The 25,432-nt window shown below is 35.4% G+C and overlaps 1 protein-coding gene across 1 annotated transcript in view; it reads right to left on the reverse strand.

The window, feature by feature from the left end:
- Positions 1 to 20,811, reverse strand: part of dner (delta/notch-like EGF repeat containing) — a 52,231-nt gene extending 31,420 nt beyond the window's left edge. Inside the window, exon 1 of the mRNA XM_041269575.1 lies at positions 20,434 to 20,811. Within this exon, the coding sequence (XP_041125509.1) occupies positions 20,434 to 20,646 (213 nt within the window). The 5' untranslated portion in view covers positions 20,647 to 20,811. The remainder of the gene's footprint in view (positions 1 to 20,433) is intronic.
- Positions 20,812 to 25,432: the final 4,621 nt, after the last annotated feature.

Consider the following 25,432-nt stretch of genomic DNA (forward strand, 5'->3'; position numbering starts at 1 on the left):
TGAACAGAAAGTAACAATATCAATATCAATCCAGATGCAGTTTTTATTTGAAACTAAACACCAATAAATCAACTGACAGCAGGAAGACGACACAATAAATATTGGTAGTACGTTTTTCATGTAAAAATTAAAGATTTCCCATGCTTATAGGAACGTTGAAATTATAAAACTGCAACACAGTCACATTTTACAATTTCTTTTAGTTTGTATCTTTTTTCATTTTACCATTATCTCTTCTTCTTGCCATACCAACCTGCTTAGTTAGATTACTTGGCAATGATAGCTTTATTGTATTGCTGTCTATGGGACTTGGCAGAACAAGGATTAATCTATGAGACTGGAAAGGATTTAAAGGGCTTTCCAGCAGATTGTACCAATTTCTGTCATAGGAACACCGGAGTGGAGAGGCCTCCTGGAGTCTTAGTTGTTTCCTGCCCTCTACAGTACAGTACATACAGTCGCCACAAGCTTGTCTTACCCAATTCATTTATTCAAGAACAAACCAACTTGCAGAGCATATGTTTGCAAAAGATTGATTCCAGTGCTTCCTAATCCAAATGGCTTTATGCAAAGCAGCTAATAGATTTGGTTGGTTTAAAATACTCTATAAATCTTTTATACTTTATGAAATACTCTATATTTTTATTTTTTTACACAGTTTAACCAATGGATTCTAATATATTTTGTAGCTATACACATAATACGTTTTTAACATTGGTCAGATATGATTATTGTCAGCTCTCATTCTAAATTAAGCCAGCTTCAACTCAGGAAAAACAAAATGCATTTCTTACATGGAAGAGAATAGTCTGCTGTATTTAAATAGATCATACCTAGAGTAAAATGTGTTTTAATTAAATTCCCAGATGGTCATTAATTCACATCGCAAAAAACACTGCACAGCTATGCATAATTGACTGTCTCTGTGGAGAGGGAAAGCATTCACCTCTGTGTCACAGTACACTGCGACAGACTGAAACTTTAAGATAACCTTGCCATACTGTTTATTTGTTAACTTAACATTCTGTCAGCATTTGAAGATAAGCCTTATCGACTGTTAGGTCATCAGCATAATATTAGCATTCACCACATTAATATCCATGTTATCTGTAAGCAGATTCATACAGATATACACTTTCCCTAGCAGGGAAATGTTTACCAGTGTATTTAAGTTGTACTACAAAGAACAGTGTTAATTGCTTCTTCTGGTTTGACACAGTATAATTCCTCTGCCTGTTCATCCCAGCTCTTTTTGCTGCCAAATTAATTTTTTCCTCTTAATAGCATTATTAAATTACTCCAGGTCAATAAGATTCTCATATGAAGTACTCATACAATTATTCAAGTTATCTTAATGTAAAACAGTCATTCAGCTGAGCCATGCACTGTAGGTAGAGTGGAATGCTCTTGTGGAAAGATGGGAGCATGCAACTTCACAGTAAAGCTTCCATTAATGCTTGTGGAGAGCATGCCTTGCTCTTATTTGATGTTTTATCTTTTATACACATTTAACCAATTACTTACGAGTCATGCTTTCATTCATTTACTTAGTGCATTTATTTTTTAAATGGTAAATCTGTACAGTAATGTCATAGCTGTACCATGCTTTCTCTATGCTTATACTTAGAACAATACTAAAGGGCATTTCCGTCTGGTTTAGAAAGGTAAGAGGTAAACTTTTACGTAGGGTTTTATTACGATTTGAAACCAGTTAACAGTGTCTTGGTTTTTTTTTTTTTAATTATTATTTATTTAAAATCTCAGATTTACAGATTTATTTACCTTTTCATAGTTTCACTGTTCACTGTTTTAAAACTAGACATTCTGTCCTGTTCTGGTAGTGCCCTGCAATACAGCTTCCAGATTGATGAATGGGCGTTCTAAAGTTTTTCATATGTGCTTACCATAGTCTGCTACGATTTCAATTCTTTACCTTACCTCTCTGTGCTTTATTATGTTTGCCTGTGGTTTATCATGCCTTAATACTTTTTTGCTGTAACTTTACCATTGTATCCTTGTATAAGGGTAGACCATAAATGCTTCTTTATCTTTACATTTATCAACTGTTTTAATGACATGACTTACTGTGTCATCTATTAAACCAGCCATTTGCTAATTTGCAAGATTTGTGTTTCCGCTGAGAGTGGCAAATCAATATAGGCTTATGTATCAATGAGTGGGTATCTCATTAGGCAATTGAAATCATCCATTTCAAGTTTTCAAGACTATTATTTGGGTGATCTTGGCCTATTTCCACTACCTTGAGTTTCCCGGTCTTGTTTTGTTTAGTACTGATTGTAATGAAACAGACAGGGAGAAAATGAAATGAACATTAGAAATATGATCTATTTTCCTCAACCAATAACATTCAGAGTGAAACCATCTATATCACTTCTGTTCAAAGCAGAGTTTATAATATGATATAGTCAGCTTATTTAATAGTCTTATACCGAAAACATTTGTATAAAAATGGACATAGATATTTTTGTATTAAGGCATTTCTTTCTATTTCTTGAGTCCTAACACACCTGCACCTTCTGATCAGAGCAAGCTCCTCTTGTTCAATGAGCAGTTCCAAAAACCTGCTCTGCTTGTTCTTAACCTTACGTCTCTCTGAAATACAACAAATACAAAGTACTGCATTTCACTTGCTGACACACAGAGATGAAAAATGGGAGCATCATGTTACATTTTGTTTACAAACTGGAATACCTGGAGAAAATCCATGCAGACATGTAAACTCCACACAAACAGACCCCTAGGCTGGAATTGAACACAGGACCCTGGTGCTGTGAGGTACAGTACTAATGAGCATGCCACAGTGCCACCCCCTTTGTTATAATTATATGTGAAGATTCATTAAAATTGCAAGTGTCTGAATTGACCCATTAATTTACTCTAATATAAACATTCTTACAAATATCCACAAATCCCATTTCAGATTTGTCTTCAGTGTGACCATTATTTTTCTTTATTGATGTTTTAAGTAGTGCTTACAGGAACGGGGAGAACTATTTTTGTGGTTCTGTGTTGCTATTAAAAGATTTGTGGTCAAGATGGTTCAGGGTACAAGGTTGGATTGGATGAGGTACATATTTTGGTGCGGGTCCTTGTAAGCTTTGTTGATTAAAGTTAAAGATTCTGAATGAGCCTCAGCTTTGACAGGTAGGCTTTGATACCAAGGTCAATCCTCAATGTAATAAACTCATGAACAAGGATTTCTGTGCTTATTTTATCAAAATATGGTAACAAAAATAAATATATGGAAGTATGACAGCACATGAACTGAATGCATAGAAACAGGACAGGGCAGTGGAACGTTGTGTGGTGGAACTCTTGAAAGGAACAGCCTTGCTCTATAAGGCATTGTTTTCAAACTGTTCCAATACAATGCCTGGCAACACTCAATTGGTGGCAACCAATCAAAACATCGCTGTAAAAGAAACTTCGAGTTAACAGAAAATTTGACTGAGTGTCTTTAAATGTGTTAAAAGCAACACATACACATTTTAATTTACCATAAATGGTTGTTGTAGAAAACACATTTGAATGGAATGTGCCTTTTTAAAACTAAAACTGGACTGTCATGTAAGATAGAAGATAAAGGACCATATTAAAAGAAATAAATAAATAAATAAATAAATAAGTACTAAAGGAAGAACTAAAGTAACGTTTCAGTAGGACTGTTTTTAAATCTTGTTTTTATTTGTTAAATCAAGTTTGTAGAAATCAGTTTTCAACAGTTTTAGAGGGTTATAAAATATATTTTTTTAAAGCTCTGTTTTAGATAATAGAATGTTTATAATAAAAATAAAAAAACAGTCCTTCAATCAGTCTTAAAAGTTTTGTAAATCAAGATGAAGGAGGTTACTAGAAGTAACCAGTAACCAGGTGAGTTTAAATAAGCTAGGACTAAAACTATTAATAACTGTATTACATTCCTAAGATTTTCTGCATGATTCCAGCAGGGAATCGAGAATAAGATTCACTCTGATCCAAAATATTATCTCTCGACATTTGAATTACTTTCATAAGGTTATGATGACCTACATGAGTGAGACAGATTCTCATTATAAAAAAAAAAAAATCTGCAGTGTAAAAACAGACAGTAATTGACAAACGAGGGCATTGCAACTGCACCCAGCAAATTTTGAGCCAAAACGAGAAAGTAGATGTCCTTCAAAGGACTTATAAAAAAAATAGAAAACATGAGGACTTGAACCAGACGTAACAAACTGTACTGCTTTAGACTGGAAGAAGAAAAGTGAAAAAAAAACAACGTACAGTGTCTTTGGAACCAACTGTCAGACATAGCCAATTATGTGACGGACCTTGGGGTCTATTGTAATGATCTAAAAAGTGACGGATTTAAATAGTGGCACCTTTTAACTGTGGATTAATCCTGCAAGTCTATTCCTGCAGGGTTTATTTACTGCCACCTTATTAATTTAATACAATATCATGGGAAAGGGGTCTGCAATATATCAGATTTAAGACTTAGATCATTAATTTAAAACAGACCCAATGGATGATATTGTACTCTGTAAAGACCTCTTAAACAATTGTGAAAAATGTACAACTCATAATTCAACATCTGCTATCCACTACTTGATGTGCACTGCCAAAAAAGTAAATCGTAAAGTGACGAGCACATGGTTTCCTTTCCATCTGTGGCAAAGCATTTGGTTACAGTCTATAGATGGGATATAGATGTGTGCTTTTTTTAGGTCTACATGGATTGCTACCCAGAGGGCTGAACTATGATCAGAATAAACATCAAACAGTACATATTGTAGGTATGAACATCTACTAAGCCAGCCAGCCAGTCTTCATAGGGCAGTGGGATGAACAACCAAACCAAGCCTAGTCAGTTGCTTGTTAAAGTCCAGCTCTGTCATTACTATTATATTAATTTTGACATATGCTTTAACATACTTTCTAAGAATCGTCAATCAGATCTCCTCTGTGCTTGTGTGTATTTTCTGCATATTCTCCAAACCTGTGGGGAGCAATCAGCCCTCGTGATTTCTTATTGAGCATTCTTTTTAATGCTCTCATAATTTTGCATATGGACAAATTAAGTCCTTGCACATTTATGACTCTAACAAAACCCATAGATTACTTAGCATAGCACTATGTTTATATTTCATTGTTGTGAAGCAATGTTTCAGATGGACTGTAATGAATGGGTGTTAGGAGTAATCTACTCACTAGATCTATTTACAAATAAGATGGACAAAACACTAAACAAAACACACTTCACAAAACAAATGGCACAAGGGCCAAAACAAAAGGGTCTACAATAATCTCACAAACACAGGACGGAACAGCACAGCACGGTAACACAAAACACTGACCTCCACCTCCATCACCAACATTCATTCTAAACTAATACCCATGAACACCTATTTTATACACCCATGGCTGGAGCCTAATTAATCATTTAGTCCATGTTGGGCTCCAGCCACATTCCCACGAGTTTTGACAGGGAGAACTGTAACCCCCCTCCCTGCCAACCCAATATTGCCCACACACACGTTTGCCCTGCTACAACTTCCCAGTGCAGTTTTCTATAGTTTAAACCTCCTATCTACCATGTATTATGTAGTATTAACTATCCAGCTGTTTACTGTAACATAAGCAATAATATGATTGGCTGTGTGGGCGCAAATGGAAGCTACTCATGATCCCACCCACTCAGAGAGCTGAATGGAACTGAATTCCAATGTGCTGCATGTCAGTAGAGATTGAATTATATAAACTCGATTCCACGGAGTACGTAATGATAATACTGGACTGAAGCTACACAATGTGATATATACCTGTACTGTATACAGTGTCATATTTGTTCAGACTTTAACAAGATTTCTGTTCTTTGGTATTACTTGAGTATCATTATCTATAAACTGAGAGTGCGCAGCAGAATTATATTTTTCGCAGGAATTAATAAAATAATTCAGTGTAGATTTTAAATACTTTTTTGTTGTATTATCTATTCCCTTCAATAAGTAGTGCACGTAGCTCCCTAGTAAGTCAGTGCATTGGGCCTCATTTACAAAAGGGCACTAAAATTTTTGGTGCAAGATAATTGCAATTACTGTGCACGTTAATTATTTCCATATTTGCAATGGCAGCAAGGGCCATTTAAGTTAAGACAGTTGACGGTTTTAATCAATTAATTGACATATTACTTGATGTATTTTACACATCATGTGCATGTGCTATTGATTGTACTCACATAGTAGTCACCCCGATCCAGAGTGGAAATGCTAACAAGGAAGATAATTGAGGTTATGTCTCATCAATCAAGATTTCTTGAGTATGCAGAACAAAAAGAAAAATATGCCATTGCACAACATGACTTTTATTGTATATGCAAAAGAGATCAGACAAGGAATGCATGTTAAAATTAAAAGGTAAGCAGTGCGGTTTCACTTTACGTTGCCTCTGCCTGTCTCCTGCTGAGTGCTGTGTCTGTTGATCACTCATTATTTGGTCAATGTAAGCCACCGCTACCTTTCCCAATAAAAAACTGACCAAAAGATATGCCTGGACTGTTGGGGATTTTGATATCACGGTGGTCACGGGCAAGACTCTGACATTATCATGTACATTAAATTATCGCTGACATACATGTAGTGTGCGCAGTATGGTATGTAAATTAGCCTACTACTGTGCACATATTTTAATGCGTTCTCTGTTAGTAAATGGGGCAATAAATTTAGATTTATCACACACATTAGGCGCACTACTTTACATGCGCGGTAACTCCAAATTTAGTGCCCTTTCGTAAATGAGGCCCATTGTATAGTGAAGCTTAAAACTGAAATAGTTTTCTGATCTACAACCATAAATACTGTATAATACCGTATCAAGAATCAATCCCCCTATTATAATATAGTAGAAAAACTTTAGCCACACAGACCAACATATGTGCAAGATGATTTTTGGGGCTATCTATTTTTAGAGCTTTCTCATTCCCCATGTGCATGAAATACTGAAAGTTATAATTACTGCAACAACCTACTTTCCACTCATATGGCCCTCGATAGAAGTAGTCTGTGCCCATGTTAATAAGGAAAACATAGCCTTCTTTTTGCTGACATTTATATTAGTATTACCTATAACTTTGCTATGCCTCTCTTGACTAGACATGATGAAGAATATCTTTGATAGAAATGAAGATAAGAAAAACAAAGATACTTGAGACACACAACGACGAAACCGTCCTATTTAATCTGTGTTAATCTGAGTTAAATTGCATGAATCAAATTAACTTTGTAGTTAAGATGTCAAACTATGATTGTTAAACATCAAGCTTTATTCATTTAAAGCCTATGAGAATCTTAGTATTCTCACCTGCTATACTGCCCTTTACTCTGTCTATTCCTGCAACATCAAAGCGTTGCCTTCTCTTTACAAGGGTGCAGAAACCAGTGCCTGATTCTGTGATCTTTAACATTAAAGAAGAACATCCTCTTGAAAGTACTGACATGCTGTATTTACTTCACTTAAATTCAGAGAGCTTTTCAAACTGGGAGGAGGTAACCTTGTTCTGTCTTATACATTGGATGCACGCAGACATACAAATCATAAAGAAGAAGATTAAGAAACAATTTGATCACACAATCTAAACAGAAGTGGTCCAGTAATGACAAATGGTTCTGCTAATTTCTCAACTGCCCACCTTGGGCGATACTTCTGCCACAGTCAGTTTGTCTTGTTGTTACACTGATATTCAGTTGCACCATGCTGGACATCATTTTCCAAATGTCATCCTTGTGTAAGGAAACGCAGCACCTGCTGCTGTCAAGCCTTCTCATAAGTGACCTCGTTTACTTGACCTTGCTGACTTCAACATCTGCAATGTGGGCGAAGGACATCAGTTTGCCCAAGGGTTTCTGTCTCATCAACTATGTGCTGGTCATCTCAAGCACTAATGGGTTTTTCACTGTCACTGCTATGGCTGTGGACAAATACATTGCAATCTGCTGGCCCCTTCATTATGGGTTAATCTGTACTCGTGACAAGACTCAGAAAGCTATAATTTCCCTATGGATCCTGGCGATGATTTACCCTTGTGCACGCTTAGTGGTTCTGCTTGCCCTGGAGCTCTATGCACTCTTTACCAAGTCATTGAAGTGTATATTTCAGCCGGTCGAGGAAGGGATTCTAGACACTTCCTTAGTGTTGTTCCAGGTTCTGGAAGCCGTGTTTGGACTTACTTTTCTCTCAAGTGGGGTCACTATCATTTTTTCCTCCTGCATGATTTACAATAAGGCCCGCCAGATGTCTCCAAAGTCAGAGCCCGCAAAACTGTCCTCCTTCATGGGCTGCAGCTATTCCTTTACTTTATCCCTGTGGCTAACCATATCCTATTCACAGACCTGTCAACCGAAAGAGCCGACATTGGAATCCTGAGCCATCTTCATTTAGTGAACATCTCTCTGTTTCCAGTACAGCCCCGATGCCTTTGCCTGGTTATCTTTGGGCTGCGTGACTGAAAGCTTTATCAGAACGTCAGGAGACGACTTCAGAGTAAAAATCAAGGGGGTGTGCAATTGGACTCAACCGAGTTTGATTCTTTTACCAGTTAAACCATGAGACAGCACAGCAGATTCTCCATGTAAGCTAGATTTATCTTTCCTATGTATTTGAGAATACATAAGGATAGGTCTGTAAACATGTTAACTTAAACTTGGACCTGATCATTTGCTTATGGGAATAAATTAATAAGTTATATAAATATCGGACAGTCGTATTGTGTGTGTGTGTCTATATATATATATATATATATATATATATATATATATATATATATATATATATATATAAAATAAACATGCCGTTTAAGATAATTAATTAGTTTGAAAACTTTTATAAATTACTTTTATAATACATAATTGTATGTATTTAAAAATGTATGTAATTGTTTACTCAACGTAAAACTGGATATGTTTTCAGTACAAAAAAAATCTTGGCTCTGTGCAGAACAAATGAGGCAAGAACATATTGTGACTCATATTCAGATGAATAGGCACATTTGACATATTTTTTATTATAACATTTAATCTCGTTAAAAATGCTTGTACAGTCTGTAATTACATGAAATTTACACCATAGGACTGAGTGGGAAGACATGAGATTGTTATATCCAAACTATTGCAAGAGTGGTATTTGCTGTCACTCTACTCGACACACTGCTTTTAATTTATGCTAAGGGTTTGCCAAGAAGCATTATTTAGTTTATCTGTAAAAATAATAAAACACATATTCCACAGAATTCCTTCTATGTTCATTATGGGTTGTAGTTTCGAATTCATAGCCTTTTAATTAATAAGCTCTACTAAACTATAGATTTAATTAATTATGAATTATATATAGTTTCATTCTGCTGCAGTTCGTACCTGCAGTCTGAAAAAAAAAAGCTACAGAGACAAGTCAACATGAATAATATATGGTTGAAAATGCAACAGACATTTCTTCAGAAAAATGAGTGAAAATAACATTTCTGTGGAGGTACAAAAACATGTTGTAGGGGGCATACAACCCATAAGCCCATACTAAAAAATAAAAATCGCCCCTGAATGGAAATGTACATGTTGAAGCTACGATGTATCTATAAGTATACAAAGGATAATAACAGCATGGCTGTTTAACGCAGCAGTAAGCCTTCTCTTCTGTCTATATGTCAATGCCTAGAGCTCAGACAATAAAGCAAAAGTCTGGGAAAGAAAGCAAACAAAAACCAATGAAGCTCCATGATGGAAACGGTTTCAAACTGAGAACAGAGAATGCAGAGAATGTTTACTGGCTCAAATTCATTTAAAATTGATTTGAGAGTCTGTGTTACTGTGAACCAAATCAAGGGCTGGATGAATCAACATTTTTGATCAGAAATTCTGAGTTATTTGTAGATTCAAAGGTGGGTTTATTAACAGTGCCACCATCTGGGTAGATGGTATCTCAGCAGTGTCAGCCCACGAAGGTTCGGGGACAGAGGGTTTGATGAATGAGAGTCTAGGGCCAACACACACAGGAATTCTCAGTGAACGCTGGGATTCATCAGACAAAATGAGGTGTCACCTAACAGCCTAGCAAAGGGGGCACGTCAGCTCTTGGCCTGCTTCTAACAGACCTTGAACCGCAGCTCTTATGTGTTGTCCTGCTGTATCTTTTATGCAAAAGAGCAACACAGACTAAATACAAATTCAAAGGAATTTACTATCTAAAACAGCTGGATCTAAATGGGAGATCAGTGTAGAAACTGTGCTGAGCAATTGAAAGGAAAATGGAATGACTATTACTGCATGTCTTATTTAAGCATTTAAACACTTATCCATCCCAGGGTGACAAGAAAGGCACAGAGATGGACTCTGATGTATGTGTTTATATAGAAATAACTATGAAGTGGTAACCAGTATGGAAAGAAAAGGCAGATTTACCAATCAAAGATTGATTTGTGAGGTGAACCACCCACCCCTCCACCCCTTCAAATAAGCAGTCTACAATTTAAAATACAATATTTTGTTTGTTGAAACATTATGTTCTTGTATTGCTTTGTTAAGTCTTTTCTAAAACTGTTCTCCTTCGTAATTCTGTGAGGCAGAAATGTTTCAGACAACTGATGTGAAATGGAATGAGGGTTGTTGTCAGCAAAAAATAAATAAATAAATAAATAAATAAAAATCAGTTTTAAAAAAATGGACAGTCATTCTAATTAAGTTATTTTCTGTTGTATCATCATTTCCAAGCAATAGTTATCTCCAATTTATTGCCTTATTCCTTGTGGACTTTAATTCTATCATCCAGGTAGCAGGAGGATACAGGGCACCGCTAGTTGGTTGCTAAGCAACAAGCATCACTCCAGAATGAACGAAGGACGAAAGTACACAATGTGATGATGGAACGGAACACGCCTGTTAATATATTTTAATGTACTTAAAATGTTTTGTATGATAATGCAAAATGCAGGTCACACACACACACACACACACACACACAATTCTATAGAGCATATTGGTACTGTTTAATGTATACTGCTCCATTTAAAGAGAAAAGACATCATGGTGCATTACATTTCAGTGTATTGGGGCTTCTGGATATGCACAAGGTCATAATTAACTGTATATCTACTGGAATCATTTAGTGAAAATGTAGTTTTTTTTTTTTTTTTTACACAACATAGTGTATCATGCACAGGGGAAGGCAGCAGCAGGGCTGGTAGGTGCTATAATCACACACAGACAAAAGCCCGATATATGCTACTTGCAAAGGAGCCAGCTCTTTTGCATAGCAGTTTCAGGGCTGTGCTTAGTGCGAGAGGTCCTGGGTTCGCACCCGCCCTCCGCCTGTGTGTGGATTGCCTCGCCCTGTGTGATGTGCCTGCCTGCGTTAACCGAGATCGCTACAATATGTAGGTTGTGGAGCATTCATTAAAATGTATGTATGTCCAGATCTGCAAACTTATTTTTCTCTTTGTCCTAATTTACAAACTGTAGTGTATCTTAATAGGCCAAGAGACCCATGCATGAATCATCTCTTTACATTTCTAACTGTACATGCTTAAATCACTTGTATATAAATGCACTGTGTTTAAAAATATCAAGGCGATCTCCATTATTTATAAGAAGGTTATAACAACTTGCCTATGAAAGATCGCTTGGTACTATTTTGGCCCTGAACAGATATGTGTCTTAGCTGAATTTCAAATAACTAATTTGTCTGATTTCAATGTTAAAGATTTTCATTTACCAAACCCTGAAAGGAGCTGTTGCATTCCAGCTGTACTAATCTATATGAAGATATTCAAGTAATTAAATGATGTGTGTGTTTTTTATATCTTAAATCCAGTCTGTACAATGCTTCCTTGATTTCATTATATCTTAAATCCAGTCTGTACAAGGCTTCCTTGATTTCATTATCGGTACTTGTCTCTGGCAACTCTACATGGGAAAGATTAATTCGTACCAGTTTCTGTTGTTTTTCATAACATAAAAAAGATTAGAGTTAATAAAATGTAATAAACCTTCAGTGTACTATAAAATAAAACAATATTCACTTGTGGCCAGCAGAACATCATAATATTTATATCAAAGAAAAAATCACGCACTCTATGTCAGTTTATTTCATATTTATTGTACTGTCTAAAAAGTTCAACATTAAAATGAATTGATTTGGCAGGTTGAATTCAGACACTCCAAATCAAACCCCCCTGAATGTCTGACACCAAGCGTGTAGAATAATAGGGCGACGCGCAGATGTGTTTGTGTAATGACACAGCAAATGTCTTTTGAAACTGATGATGAAAGTCAACTGAGACTTGTGAAAATGTAAAGTACATTCCGCTTGACTTTTCCATCCTCTGGTTCTGCTGAAATGGTTTATTGAGCGATTGTTGTTTATTGGTTGTGTTTCAATCGTGTATTTTAGAATTCCTGCTCAAAGGTCCGGCCAGTGAATTCTCTATGTATGCAACTGTGGAGTCTGAAGAAATCATCTTATCCTTCTGCACCCTTTATTTTATCATCATAACCTTGTAAAAAAAAAAAAAAAAAAAAGGATATTTTTTTTGTCGTTTTGGGTTCGAACACACCCTTAACAAACCTGATGACTGGTTTGTAAAACATACTGTGCGAAAGGATATTGTCTTTAAAAATGTCTTCCATAATAAAGATACATACAATTTAACACAATGCTGAATATCAGTACAGTGTTTGTTTTGCAATATTGACTGAGCCTTTGGTATGTACTTTTATTGAAAACATTTTGAGTGAATACAAATCCTCATGCAATCTTGTAGCAGTTTGGTGGTGACTGCTCTGCTTATAGTTCTGGGGTGCTTTTGCAATACAAAGGAGCTGATAAAAAAGGGTTACATTCCCAATCTAGGAGAATCTCTGTGTATAACTGCATTCACATCTAATCTTTTATAACCTCAACTGAGGAGAAACTGAATTTTCAAAAAACAAAATTGTTTTCCTGAAACCCTTCAAGCCATCTCCCAGCAGGCACCAAATGCAGGTGGTTGATTGGTTGATTCGTCCAGTAATAAATGTTCTGGGAGCATCCACACTGAATAGCATCTGTTGCATAGAGAATATTATTCATACATCATCACGCTGGGGACCTTTTGCAGTTGCATTGTAACTTTAAGATTAGAATTAAGTTTGGGATAACATTGTTATTTAAGGTGAGGAAATAAGTTTGTGTGTAGATGTTCCTTAAGCATTTGGCTTGGACAAATTAACAATGTGCCACCTAAACAGAAAGACAACCATTCTGTTAGCAGACTTTCTTTCGCATTCACAGCTCAGCCATGATCTTTGGTACAAGGTCTCCATCCTGTTAAATAGTCTTCTAGTGTAAAGTCATCCACAAATAACGCACTCGTGCCATGTATATATGGTCTGCAATTTACCAGGTTTTAGCATTTGACTTGAGCTTTAAATCCTATAAAACTAGTTTTGTCAAAGTGAAACCACATTCATAGAACACAAATCCACCCCTCTAATACATTGTCAATAGTATTGGTATTAGGTAACATCCCTTGTTGCCGAGCAGTGACTGAAGCAGTGGCTGAAAGACAAAGAAGAGATGCTAACACATTTCCAGAGGTTTTCTCCATTTCTACTGTATACACTCTATTAGACAGTCTTTGATGTACATATAACATGGAAGAAAGGCTTTTCTATGAACTTATATGGTTTTCTGTATCAGTTCTCCAGGAATTTTACACATCTGAGGCAAGTCTTAAAGGCCTTTCGTTATTACTCTATATATAGGTTGGAAAGGAGGTATAACTGCAGTGTACAACAATGAAATAATACCCTTATAGAAATATATAATTTCTAGAAATTTCTCGAAAACAAATCATTATAAGAAAAGTCTTTTGTTGCAAAAGTTTTGCTTTTGTGGATAAGGAAAAAAAGTTACAATTATTTATTTCAGCAATTTTCTGATGAAACTCCAAAAATATCAATTCAAAAGTATTCATACCCTGACAAGGAAAATGAAATTAATAGCTAGTTGAGGCACCCTTAGCAATGATAACCTCTTTTAAACGATTAGGATATTTGTCAATATCTTTTGACATGCTATGGAATCCATTTTACCATGTATTGGAACAAAATTTCCTGTGCCTTTAGAGGAAAAACAGCCCCATAGAAGGATATTACCATCTCCATGCTTGAGTGTTTTTTCTTTGTACGCCTCACCAAACTTTCTCCAAACGTAATGACTATCAGCTTGACCAAGTAGCTCGATTTGTGTTTTATCCCTCCACAAAACCTTTGACCAGAACTCATATCTATCATTCAAATGCTGTTTTGCAAACTTAAAGCGATTGTCCTTGTGAAGTGTTCCTAAGAGTGGCTTTCTCCTTGGCCGAGGACCACTGAGACCTTCACCATGCAAAACTCGACCTATGGTTGAAATAAAAAGCCCAGCACCACTTCATATATATATATATATATATATATATATATATATATATATATATATATATATATATATATATATATATATATATATATATATATATATATATATAGTTGTCTCTGTTTAGTCATCAACAATGTTGAGTAAAAGACCAATCATAGTCCACTTGTTTGTTGTTTCAGAGACTAGGTGGGTAGCAGACTCAGCTCCATCGCTCCATTATATCCTTAAAATCATTTTAGACTTGATGTTGAAAAAGTAAAAAGCAAGCGGCAAAAAAAAAATCTCCATAAATCAATTATTTATTGTTTAAAAGCACGAAGCACACAAGGCATTTTGACAATACATGTCTTCATCAAGTGTTGAGAATTAAGAATAACATCAGGTGAATCCAATATATGAGTCAGTAAATTAAGCCATTTAGATTGAATAGGTAATTGAATCATTAATGAAAAGGACACAATTTAAATTAATTGGTTCTGACATATATTTCAATGAATATGCTAGATGTAAATATCAAGATTCATTCAATAGGAGTGTATCTATAAACACGTGAACGAACACATACATTTGTTACACATCATCAATACATACTCAAAGGTGACTCAGAATATGTTTTTTTTTTTTAAAATCAGTATTACATATAGTCTATATTTCAAATTCAATACATATAAACCAACAATTCCAGAGGATTAAGATAGATAGCTATAATAATAATACATTGGTTATACGTGCTTATGAAACTCAAATTGATAATTTTTTTTTTTAACAGTATATTGCAATTTGCAGAAAAGAATTAAGTTCAAGTGTCTCATCTAGACCATAAGATTCCACGGATTTAAGTGTATAAATCCAATAAGCTTCTCTTTGTAACAATTTCTTAAAGATATTGCCACCTCTCTCCGAAAGGCATACTTTTTCAATTCTAATAAATGTAAGGCTTGAGGCAGAACATGATTACATTTAATATAATATCTCGCAATTGCACAGTCCATGTTGGAGTTACGTATAGCTGCCTTATGTTCAGCTATACATATTTTTTAATTGTCTTTTAGTTTGTCCAACATAGACTAGGACATTTCAGTAAGTAAACTACATGTGTTACAATGTATTATAATTGATAAAACCGTCAAATATATATATATATATATATATATATATATATATATATATATATATATATATATATATATATATATATATATAACTTGTATATCAACTTGTAATTCCCTTTAGAAACACTGCTATGGTGAGAAAGTGTGTCTCAATTAATCACTATGGCAGCCTTTGCAGAAGAAGATAGCAAGGGAGCCATTATACAGAGGAACCTGATTGTTTTCATTGCTTTTTATTGTCACACTGATTTGTCTCTAAAGGCAATGGAAACAAGTTCATTTTCCTTTTTTTGTTTCTAACGAAATCCACATGCTGCAACTGTATAGCATAGTACAGTATTGCTTCATTTCTTTATACCAATGTGACCTACTTAAACCTGTAAGTCATGCATCTTTATTAAGATGCATGAATTTTCGAGACACATATTACATGTAAATTCATGTTAATGGGCAAACTTCAACATTTCAGGTTACTGGTATGATTCAACTACAATTTATAGCTAGCTAGTGAAGAATAAATATTTGCAGTGCAATCTGAAGCACTATTTCAGGGTTTCTTTGGTCAAGATCGATACCTGATAACCCTTTCAAAACACCTAGTGAGATACTGGTACTGCAAGCGAGAAAGAAAACAGAGAGGGCTTGGGGTTGTGGTACATCATTATTGTCAATAGAATACTTCTCTTTCATGCAACACCACACAACAAAGTAGTTCGATAGCATTGTGGTTTTATAAACATACAAAATGGGAGGCTCGTTTCAATTTGCCCTAGCTGGGTTGAGTAAAGGAATGTAAAATGTGAATAAAAGTTACATAAGCATTTAAGCATTTTGCGAATCCAAAATAAACCATATCGCTGCTCTTTCAACCATTGAGCTGCAATTACTTATTCATGTGGTTTTAATTTGTCGAACCTCAATTTGATCCCGGTTTGTATATTCTGTACATTAATTGAATGCTCTTAACTGATTTATAAATAGTTAATTAATGCACAAAACATGCTTTTTAAATAGAAACTACTGATAAATCATTTGAAAAATTGATGTTTTTTTTTTTTCATCAAATTGAACTTAAGGAATTCAACTCACAATTCCATTATGTCTGTATTATAGTGGAATTTTCTGACAAGATCTTACAAAGAAAAGCAGACGTTTCATTAAATGAACTGTAAGGCAATCCTGGGCTAGGAGTGCTAATATACCTACCATATTGTTTCACAGTAGCACATAGTATTCAAATTATAGATACAAGAGAACATGATACCATTTATTGGAGACCACCTACAGATTTTTGCAACACTAATTATAAAATACCAGACATCACCGGTATGCAAACAAATACACGTCCTTGCACTAGGCAGGCCTTAGCGTCTTAAACTGCTTTTAAAAAAAAAAAAAAGCATGACAAACCAGGGTAAACAATGATACACACATTTAACATTAAACACATTTCATGTATGCTTAACCCTTCATTCTAGTAAGTCATTTCGCCCACAGACTGTAGCAAACCAAGTGCAGTCAAACCACAGAATGAGTCTATGTCTAATTTATACGGTCTCAGATATTGACTTTAAAAAACAATCTGTTCACAAATGCTGCATCTTTTTTTTGTTTGTTGACCTTCAGAAGGCCCCATTTGCAAATACATCTGGGTTTGCTATCAGTCAGTAACTTTCTCAGCCTATAGTTAATGGTTCTTTTATAAGTCTATTGACACAACCAATAGTGTTTTTTTTAAATGTTACAATATTCTCAGAATGTTATGAACATCGTGAAACTATCACCAGTTATGTATTTTCTTGGTGAAGTAAGGATGGTGAATACAGAAATGTGCCTCAGTAGTCTAAAGGTTGACATCTTAACTGTAAACTGTTCAATGCAAAACTTGAAAACCTCAGTAAAAGAATCCTTCCAAAATGGTGGACAGCACATGAGTTAACTAGCTGCAATGCTCCTCTCTATGCAGCAAAGCCTGGCTTAATTACATTTTAGGCATTTGAATACTAAAAAAAACTGTAACGACACAAAATTTGAATGAATAAATACATATCATCCAGATTTAGACTTTAATTTGAATGTTTTTAAATGACAATGGACTATTATCTTATCATCAGATTCATTTCTTCAGCTTTCCACCTTGCAGTTCACATGAAATTATTTAAATTGAATTTCAGGCTATATAAAGACCGATTTTAAGATCAACTTAAGTGTGAATATATAATTTAGTTATTATAGGAAAGATACGTTAGTTCTCATATATACTTACGTTTAATGGGAATGCCTGTAGAGAGGCAACTAAGATGGAAGGACTCTGCTAAATAATTGTGGATTCTTTTTTACCATTCATTGCTTTATCAGGTTTTTGCTATGCTTCATTACATTTTGCTTTACTATAACTAAAACTAGCAAGCCTCTTAACCACTGTGTAAATGAACGACATTGGTCTGATCAAGTAGTTATAGAGCTTTTAACCTCATCTCACTACCAGGGGTGAGAATCTGTAACTGCAGTGCACCCCACAACACTGCTTGTTACACTTGGAAAAAACAGCTTTATACCCAAACCAATTCCTGCTACTTTTATACTTCTGAGGTTGTTTTTATTGATTTCAGAAAAATGTGCCTTTGCACCTGTTGCTAAATAGGCATCTGTAACCTTAAACAACGCTGTTTAATAATATGAAGAAAAAAATGCTACCAGTTCCTCTGAGCAATAAGCTCATGATAAAGCTTGTTTGAGAATAGTTTGGCTTGCAACCAACTTTTAACAGAAAATAAATATCTGCGTGTTTGAACGGATTAAACAATCTATTGCAATATTGATTGGTTACATTTACACATTGTTATTTTTCAGGGCTCTAAAGTCTTCAAGGTCTATTTATTCTTTCTTAAATGGCTTGCAATGTTCCAATGAATAATGCATTACATGACTGCAGTATTTGTAGCTCATCCTTTAGGGAAATGTTTTTCCCGTGCAGCTGCTATTTATGGTACTGTCCTCATGTCTGCACCATTTTGTCTGAGGGGACGGACCCAAATCCATTGGAATTCAGCACTGGGTGAACTCTTTCAGAGACAATGTCTTAATGGAAGCATTCATAACATGGCTGAATAAGGCTCAATACCTGTAATTTCGCTTTTGCAAAATTACGTTTATCTGTTGTTGTATCTGTTGCTAAGGGGTAGACTTCATTTTGGTAAAATTACATTTAGTAAAACTGCATTTTATAACCAACATTATTTCCCGCTTCTTTAGCACTTATTGTAGTTATAGGTGATCCCAAACACACCACTGCATTAAGCCCTTTGTTTAAAACACACACATGTTTGATTTGAATGTCACCATTAAACAGGGGCTGTATTTTTTAGATTGAATCTTTCCCTATGTGCTCGTATTAGTCAATCTAGTGACACTTTCTTTAAATTTAGGTTATCGCTTTAGTTTTTGTATGTAGTGGAATCAAAACGACACATTGTTTATAAGGCTCTCCTGAATCTGAAATCTGAAAATCTGCTGTCTGATCATCTGGATGATGCATAATTTGTTACAAGCATGAATTTGGGATCAGCCCCAGTGCCTCTGACTGCAATGTTAAAGTATATTTACATTTTACTAAGCTTGTGTTTTTATTGATCAACGATACTAGGAAAAGCTAGCTACCAAATGTCGTCATAAATTAGCATTAAAATTGACCATTCAGTTTCTTTAAAAACATTACCTCATCCATGTGATCTTGTAAGATGTAACAGCACAACCCAAGCAATTGTAGGTCTTTCACCTTTTACTAGGAAATGTATCATATTTACAATGAAAAATTATCTTTTAAAGAGAACCTAAAACATCTATGTACCACTGGAAGCAAAGATAAAGCACAGTGGAGACAGACTGTTTTAAACTGTGAAGGATACCATCCTAATCCTGTGATACATTTATAAGTAACATATTGTACCATCAGGTCTTATAATGTCTCTACTGTCATTTATAGGAACAAATATACATTTCAAAGATGTATACCTAGGGATTTTTAGTTTAACTATTACTATTATGACTTTTAATACTTGTTTTTGGCATAGTAAGATAAACTGAAGAAGATAATGTAAACAAAAAAGATAAACCATGCATACATCTGTTACCAATACCTGTATTGAATAGAATTGCAACTCACATCACAACTTAAACTTAACAAATAAAAAAAATTTAAAAGCTAAGTAATGGTGCATGCATTTAAAATACTGTTATGTTATCAAATACTATGCATTCATATTGGTTATTTTTATTTGCATGTTTTTTGTGAATGAAAACAAAATGTCAGTTTTCCCTCTTACATGATATTGGATATTAAAAGCTTGTGTTGCAAGTGTACATCTCCTTTATCTGACATATGCAGTAGTCAGTGAGAGGAATTATAAGATGCTGTTTAATAATAATGTATTGCTACCAACAAATCAATGTCAACCAGACTTAAATTACTTGCATAAAGGATTGTCCTCCAAGAGGCATATTGCCTTTTACCCTTGCTCATATTTACCAGGCTTAAAAACAGAATATAATAAAATATGGTGGTTAATTATAATGATTCCATAAACAGTTCAGAACTTCTGTCAAAACCCAATTAGGTTAAATAAAAAAAAAACAGCAATGCAATGCATCATTCTATTATTACATGCATCAGCAATTTCATGTTACATTTCAAAAAAGGTCATTCAGCTTCTACTTAGAAACAGTATCTACTGGCTTTCAGTCAAGTGGGTGTAAATCTGTTGCCAGAGTAACAGCTTTTTCATTTTTCAGGATTTAATTAGCAGAATGTGAACGTAACAAGCAATGTAGAAACCACACACACATTTTTCCTATAAGAAAGGATAAACAACCACCTTACCTCACAGTTCATGCCTGTGAACCCTGGGCTACAGGTGCAATGGTAAGCCAGGTCTTCTTGCAAACTTCCTTCTGTGAAGAAGCAGGTGCCATTATTCAAACAGGGCTTACTTTCACATGGGTTTGGAGGAACAGTGGGAAGAACAGTAGTAACAGGGCTGGACAAGGAGAAGCCCACGTTGAGGAGAACCAGCAGATGCTGGAGAGGCTGCATCTTGAAAGTGTGTTCCTGAGAGGAGCTGCTCCTCTGTGTGTTAGCTCTGCTGTTGTTTTTGCTGGTTGTGGTGCTCGCTCGCTCTCTCAGCTGCTCCTTCTGTTCTGCGTTCTGTATGCTGAGTGGCTGTGCTCTGCTGTGTAGGCAAGCTGTCAGACTGACTGACTGCTAGAGGGAGGCAGGCTCCAGCTCACATTCATAAACTGATTCATAGTGACACCAGGTGACGACAGTCTAAACCCTTCTGGGATACAACCTACTTTCTGATAAACCAAGAGTAAGAACTAACTTGATATTCCATCATGTTGTACAGTCAGACCATCCTTTTATTTAGTTTATTTTTTAACATGCACAGCACATTGTTTTGAGATTCTAAGGGGGGCAGATAAGCCTTGTGGACCACTTGAAATTATTGTTATACTTAGATCACCTTTTGATGACACACAAAGATTTTAATTCATGGCAGCTTTTTATTCTGAGACATCAAGTTCCCCGTTTGAAGTTTAAAATATAAGAAAGCCTATACTGAAAAGCACAGATCTATAAAGCCCTAGATAACTGGCCCTGCGCATGCAATTAATTTGACTACATTACATTGCATAGCAAATACAAATGCTTCCGTTCTGAAATACAAACAACCAAGAGGTTAGCAACTGGGTAAGCACCAGGATACAAATAAATCAGTTACTGAAGAGCAGATGTAAATAATGGGTTAACTATGTGATAAACATACAATGTGTTAATATGAGCGCGATATAATATATATATATATATATATATTATATACTATATATATATATATAACCCTCTGATCCAAGACCTCTGGACTTATTTACATTGACTGATGAGATGGTGGAAAGTGTTAGCAGGAGTTTTAAATTGCTGGGTGCTCTATAGACATGCTATACATTATGCAGACCATAAAGCACTGGTTGAGAGGTTGTGCTGTATATAAAATATATGCTGTTCAAAATCATGTGGTGTGCAATGTTTTAATAATGATATTACACACACACACACATATATTTGTAACAGGAAGCTTTAAAAAATATTGAAAAACAGCCAAAAAACTTACAGCCCACAAGAATGGCTCTTCAGAAGCAAGAAGAACATTCATGTGAAGATGTTGCCTGAGTTAGCTGTTTCTGTAACACAGAGGTGTATAGAAACCATAGCAACAGATTTACCCAATTTAAACTGCGGTAGTTTGTATTCAGTAGTACTACTACCATTTTTTTTTTTTTTTTTTTTGTAAAGGTTGTAGCTACTTCCTATCCGGAGATTAGCCCCATAAAGGAAAGTATCAGAGGCGCTACCTAGACTATGTAAACTGGGGATAGGGGCTTAGAAATTATTACAAGTTCAAGAGGTGCACCTGGGCCCAAGACACAAGGAGCCCAAAAAACACAAAGCCGATTTGTTTTTTTGCAGTAGTGTTTCTATTAAAATAGATCTGTATATCCTAGAAACAACATATATCACTTACAATTCAAAAAAGTGATCATTTAATTTTTAGATTGTCTCTGGTTAATATCCTCCCCCCTCCCCCAGTTATGCCATTGGAAAGTATGTAATCTCATCCGCTATACTCTTTACAACTAATATAGGGAATTCCCATTTGTAATATACTGTATTGTTTCAAATGCTGATACTATGATATGATACAGTTATTTTATTTCTTTGGCTCAACCTTCTTAATATGATTATTATTCTGAAAAAGATCCAAGTACACATTTAATGAGCCAGCCATCTCTATGAGGGAAGGTTGTTTTCTACCCTTCCATGCAAATCAATGAACCCCGGGGATTTCTAATGGAATGCCAAAGGTATTAGACATCTGTCATTCTGTAATTTTTGTAATGGTTGTTTTCAGGTCTTTTGTAAGTGTAACTGCAGATGTTGTGTGTTCTTTAGGGACAATTTGATACGAACACTTTTTGACACCAGGTCACAATGTCCAGGTAATATTGCTGGGACAAAAGTAAAAAGCAACTATGTAATTTTACTTATTGTCTAAATTTATTATAAAATATGAATTGCTTCTGTTTTGGCTGAAGTTGTATGTTTAATACATTACCCCATAAGCAGTGTAGTTATTTGTAAGGGATCAAGTGAAGTGTTAAATGTCATTGTTTTAAAAAACGGAGACATTGCTTCAGGTGGTTGTAAAATGTATTCAGTTACAAGAGAAGTCAGATTGAGTGATTTGGTCTGAACAAAGGGACAGCAGCAGTGTTTGCTTCTGGCTAAACTTTCATAGCCACAGATGCTCAATAACATGTATTAGACTCATACACACTACCTTGATTTTGGCCTTTATATAAACTCTTCTGAACCACCAAGTACAGTACAGAACTCTTGTTCCTATGTCCACATATATTTTATCATAATGCCAACTATCCTTGACATGTGTCAACTACACCTTATCCTATGATCCTGTCGTCATATCAAACTGCAGATGCCCCCTGGGAAATAATCAGGTGATGTGGCACAATACGTGACCACAGGCGCTGTTATCAGATCACAAGACAGTTTAAAACACTTATCTCTGTGTGATCTGAATGAAACCATTAATTAGTGCTACTAGAATTACCCATACTTGCTATTATTTATTATACCAGTCAATTGCAATTTGCAAACTAATAAGGCCATTTAAAAACCTCAAATGACTCATCTGTGGTCATGCTTGTATAAGGTCGGGCAGAGGCAGCTTTGCCATTTGTTTATGACATTTCTGTAACACATGTCTGATTTTATGCATACCACAGACAAACAAAGGGATATGGGTTTCATCCACTGGCCTTGTTTCCATAAAAAAAAGTCTGAGTACAAACCTTACAGAAGTAGTTCTCTGAATGCATGCCAGGAAGCAATTGTTATTGTGGACAGTGAAGTTGCTGGCTTTGCAATGCTGCTATAGGAAAAAAAAAAACATCAATCATTGCCAATACGACAATAAAACAGCACAACGCAGTATTTTAACACGGACACACAACCCCTCAACAGCTTGTTTTTTCTCGACAAAAATTGACCAACTGGCTTTATCTGCGGCCAATGTAAGTGGGAATCAGTGGCATCATTCATCAGCTTTAGTCTCTAGGCTAGATCAATGGGTAGCTCCCCTCACTTGGGTGTCAGACAGCATCACTTTGCCTTCGAAGTCAGTGGCATTCCCCTAGGTAATTCAGGGCAGAGTTGAGCCTGTTAGATCTCACTGAACCGGCAGGCACTACACCATGGGTAGGAAACAAAGAAGGGACTGATCAGAGCATTTTATGAAAATAACTCAACACAGCATGTCAAAGCTGAGACATCTACAAAGTGTGACTAACAGGAAAATCTGTGCTAAATAATGACATCTAGAGGATCTAAAAGAAGTGTAACCAAAGCTTTAAAATACTTCCCATTAGCTTTATTAACATCATTACACACATTCACTGTGCTCAGTATCATTATCACCATTACACACATTCACTGTGCTCAGTATCTTTTCCATTTTTTTAATTAGTTGTGTAAATATTTCAAATACCACGTTGATGATGAGCTGCATCTTGGTGTCTTTGCTGAAGGACACACGGTGTGATTGTGCCTGGACTACTGGAGTGAACTACAAGACACGAAATGATTAAACAGCTGCAACATTTCATCTTTTTGACCTTCATTTGTATTACTTAGTTGTCTGGTTCTAGTTTTCCAATTTATTTCATCCATGACAGTAAGCAGTTTGGTAGATCCTACAATGAACTTCCCAAGTTGTATATCCAACATAAAAACAGCATCCATTAATAAACTACAAATATGACGCACAGCCAGTTGCTTCTTATTGACAGTCTTAATGTGCACTCAATGCTTTGTTCCCTTTTCAAACATACAGTATTACTTACCTTCCTGTCTCTCAGATCTTCCCATTTAAAATTCTTCCACAGGTTCATACATAAACCACTGTAATCTATTACTATATTGCAGAATGGCTGTTGACGGGCAAAGATCTTCTTACACTAAGGAGCTGTTTCTTTTTCCCTAAAAAATAGGGTGGGAGAACTGTAAACCCAATAATGACCATAAATACCCAGTTTATTGAAGCTTCACTCCAGTCTTGTATCTGGGTATAAATTAGTGCCAGGACTGCAAATGAATTGATCATTTATGCAAGTGACAGGAAGGATACTTTAGTCTTCAAGGATTTCTAGTGAGATTAGACAGGAAAGGGAGCTGGCCTGGCTCAGGCTGAAAACCTCAGGGCATGACTGCATGAGAGGCAGCTTTCTTCAGAAGATGTGCAACAGCATATCCTTCTTTGAATACATCAAATACATAAGTGTTTTTTTACGTGCTTAAATTAATATAACACATTTAACTACCAAGATCTGTCATTGATCATTTTTAATTAGATACTAAATCCACTTGTATTTGTAAAAACGTGCTGGAAACCCAAGAAGCTCACTGGCTTCTCAATTGCACACCCATTTATCATTCTGGCTCGCTTCGGAATCAAATTGCCCCATGTTGCTCCTTGTACCCTAAAGTAATGATCAATATACAAGGTGGTTAAAAATCACTTTGGTATACAATATCCACTCATCGTGTGGTTTTATCCAGCTACTTTATCTACAGTGCTGGTTTTGTTATTGGCACAGGACAAGCCCTGGGGAAACACAGTGAAGCGATTAAAAAAAAAAAATAATTTAAAAATGCCCAAAGGAAAGTTGCATGTCCCAGTTGGTTAACAATAAAATACAAAATGTAAAGATAAAAACAAAGAGACAAACTCAATGTTTACCTTCCG

Source organism: Polyodon spathula, chromosome 14 (assembly GCF_017654505.1).
Source record: "Polyodon spathula isolate WHYD16114869_AA chromosome 14, ASM1765450v1, whole genome shotgun sequence".
Taxonomy (NCBI): Eukaryota; Metazoa; Chordata; class Actinopteri; order Acipenseriformes; family Polyodontidae; genus Polyodon; species Polyodon spathula.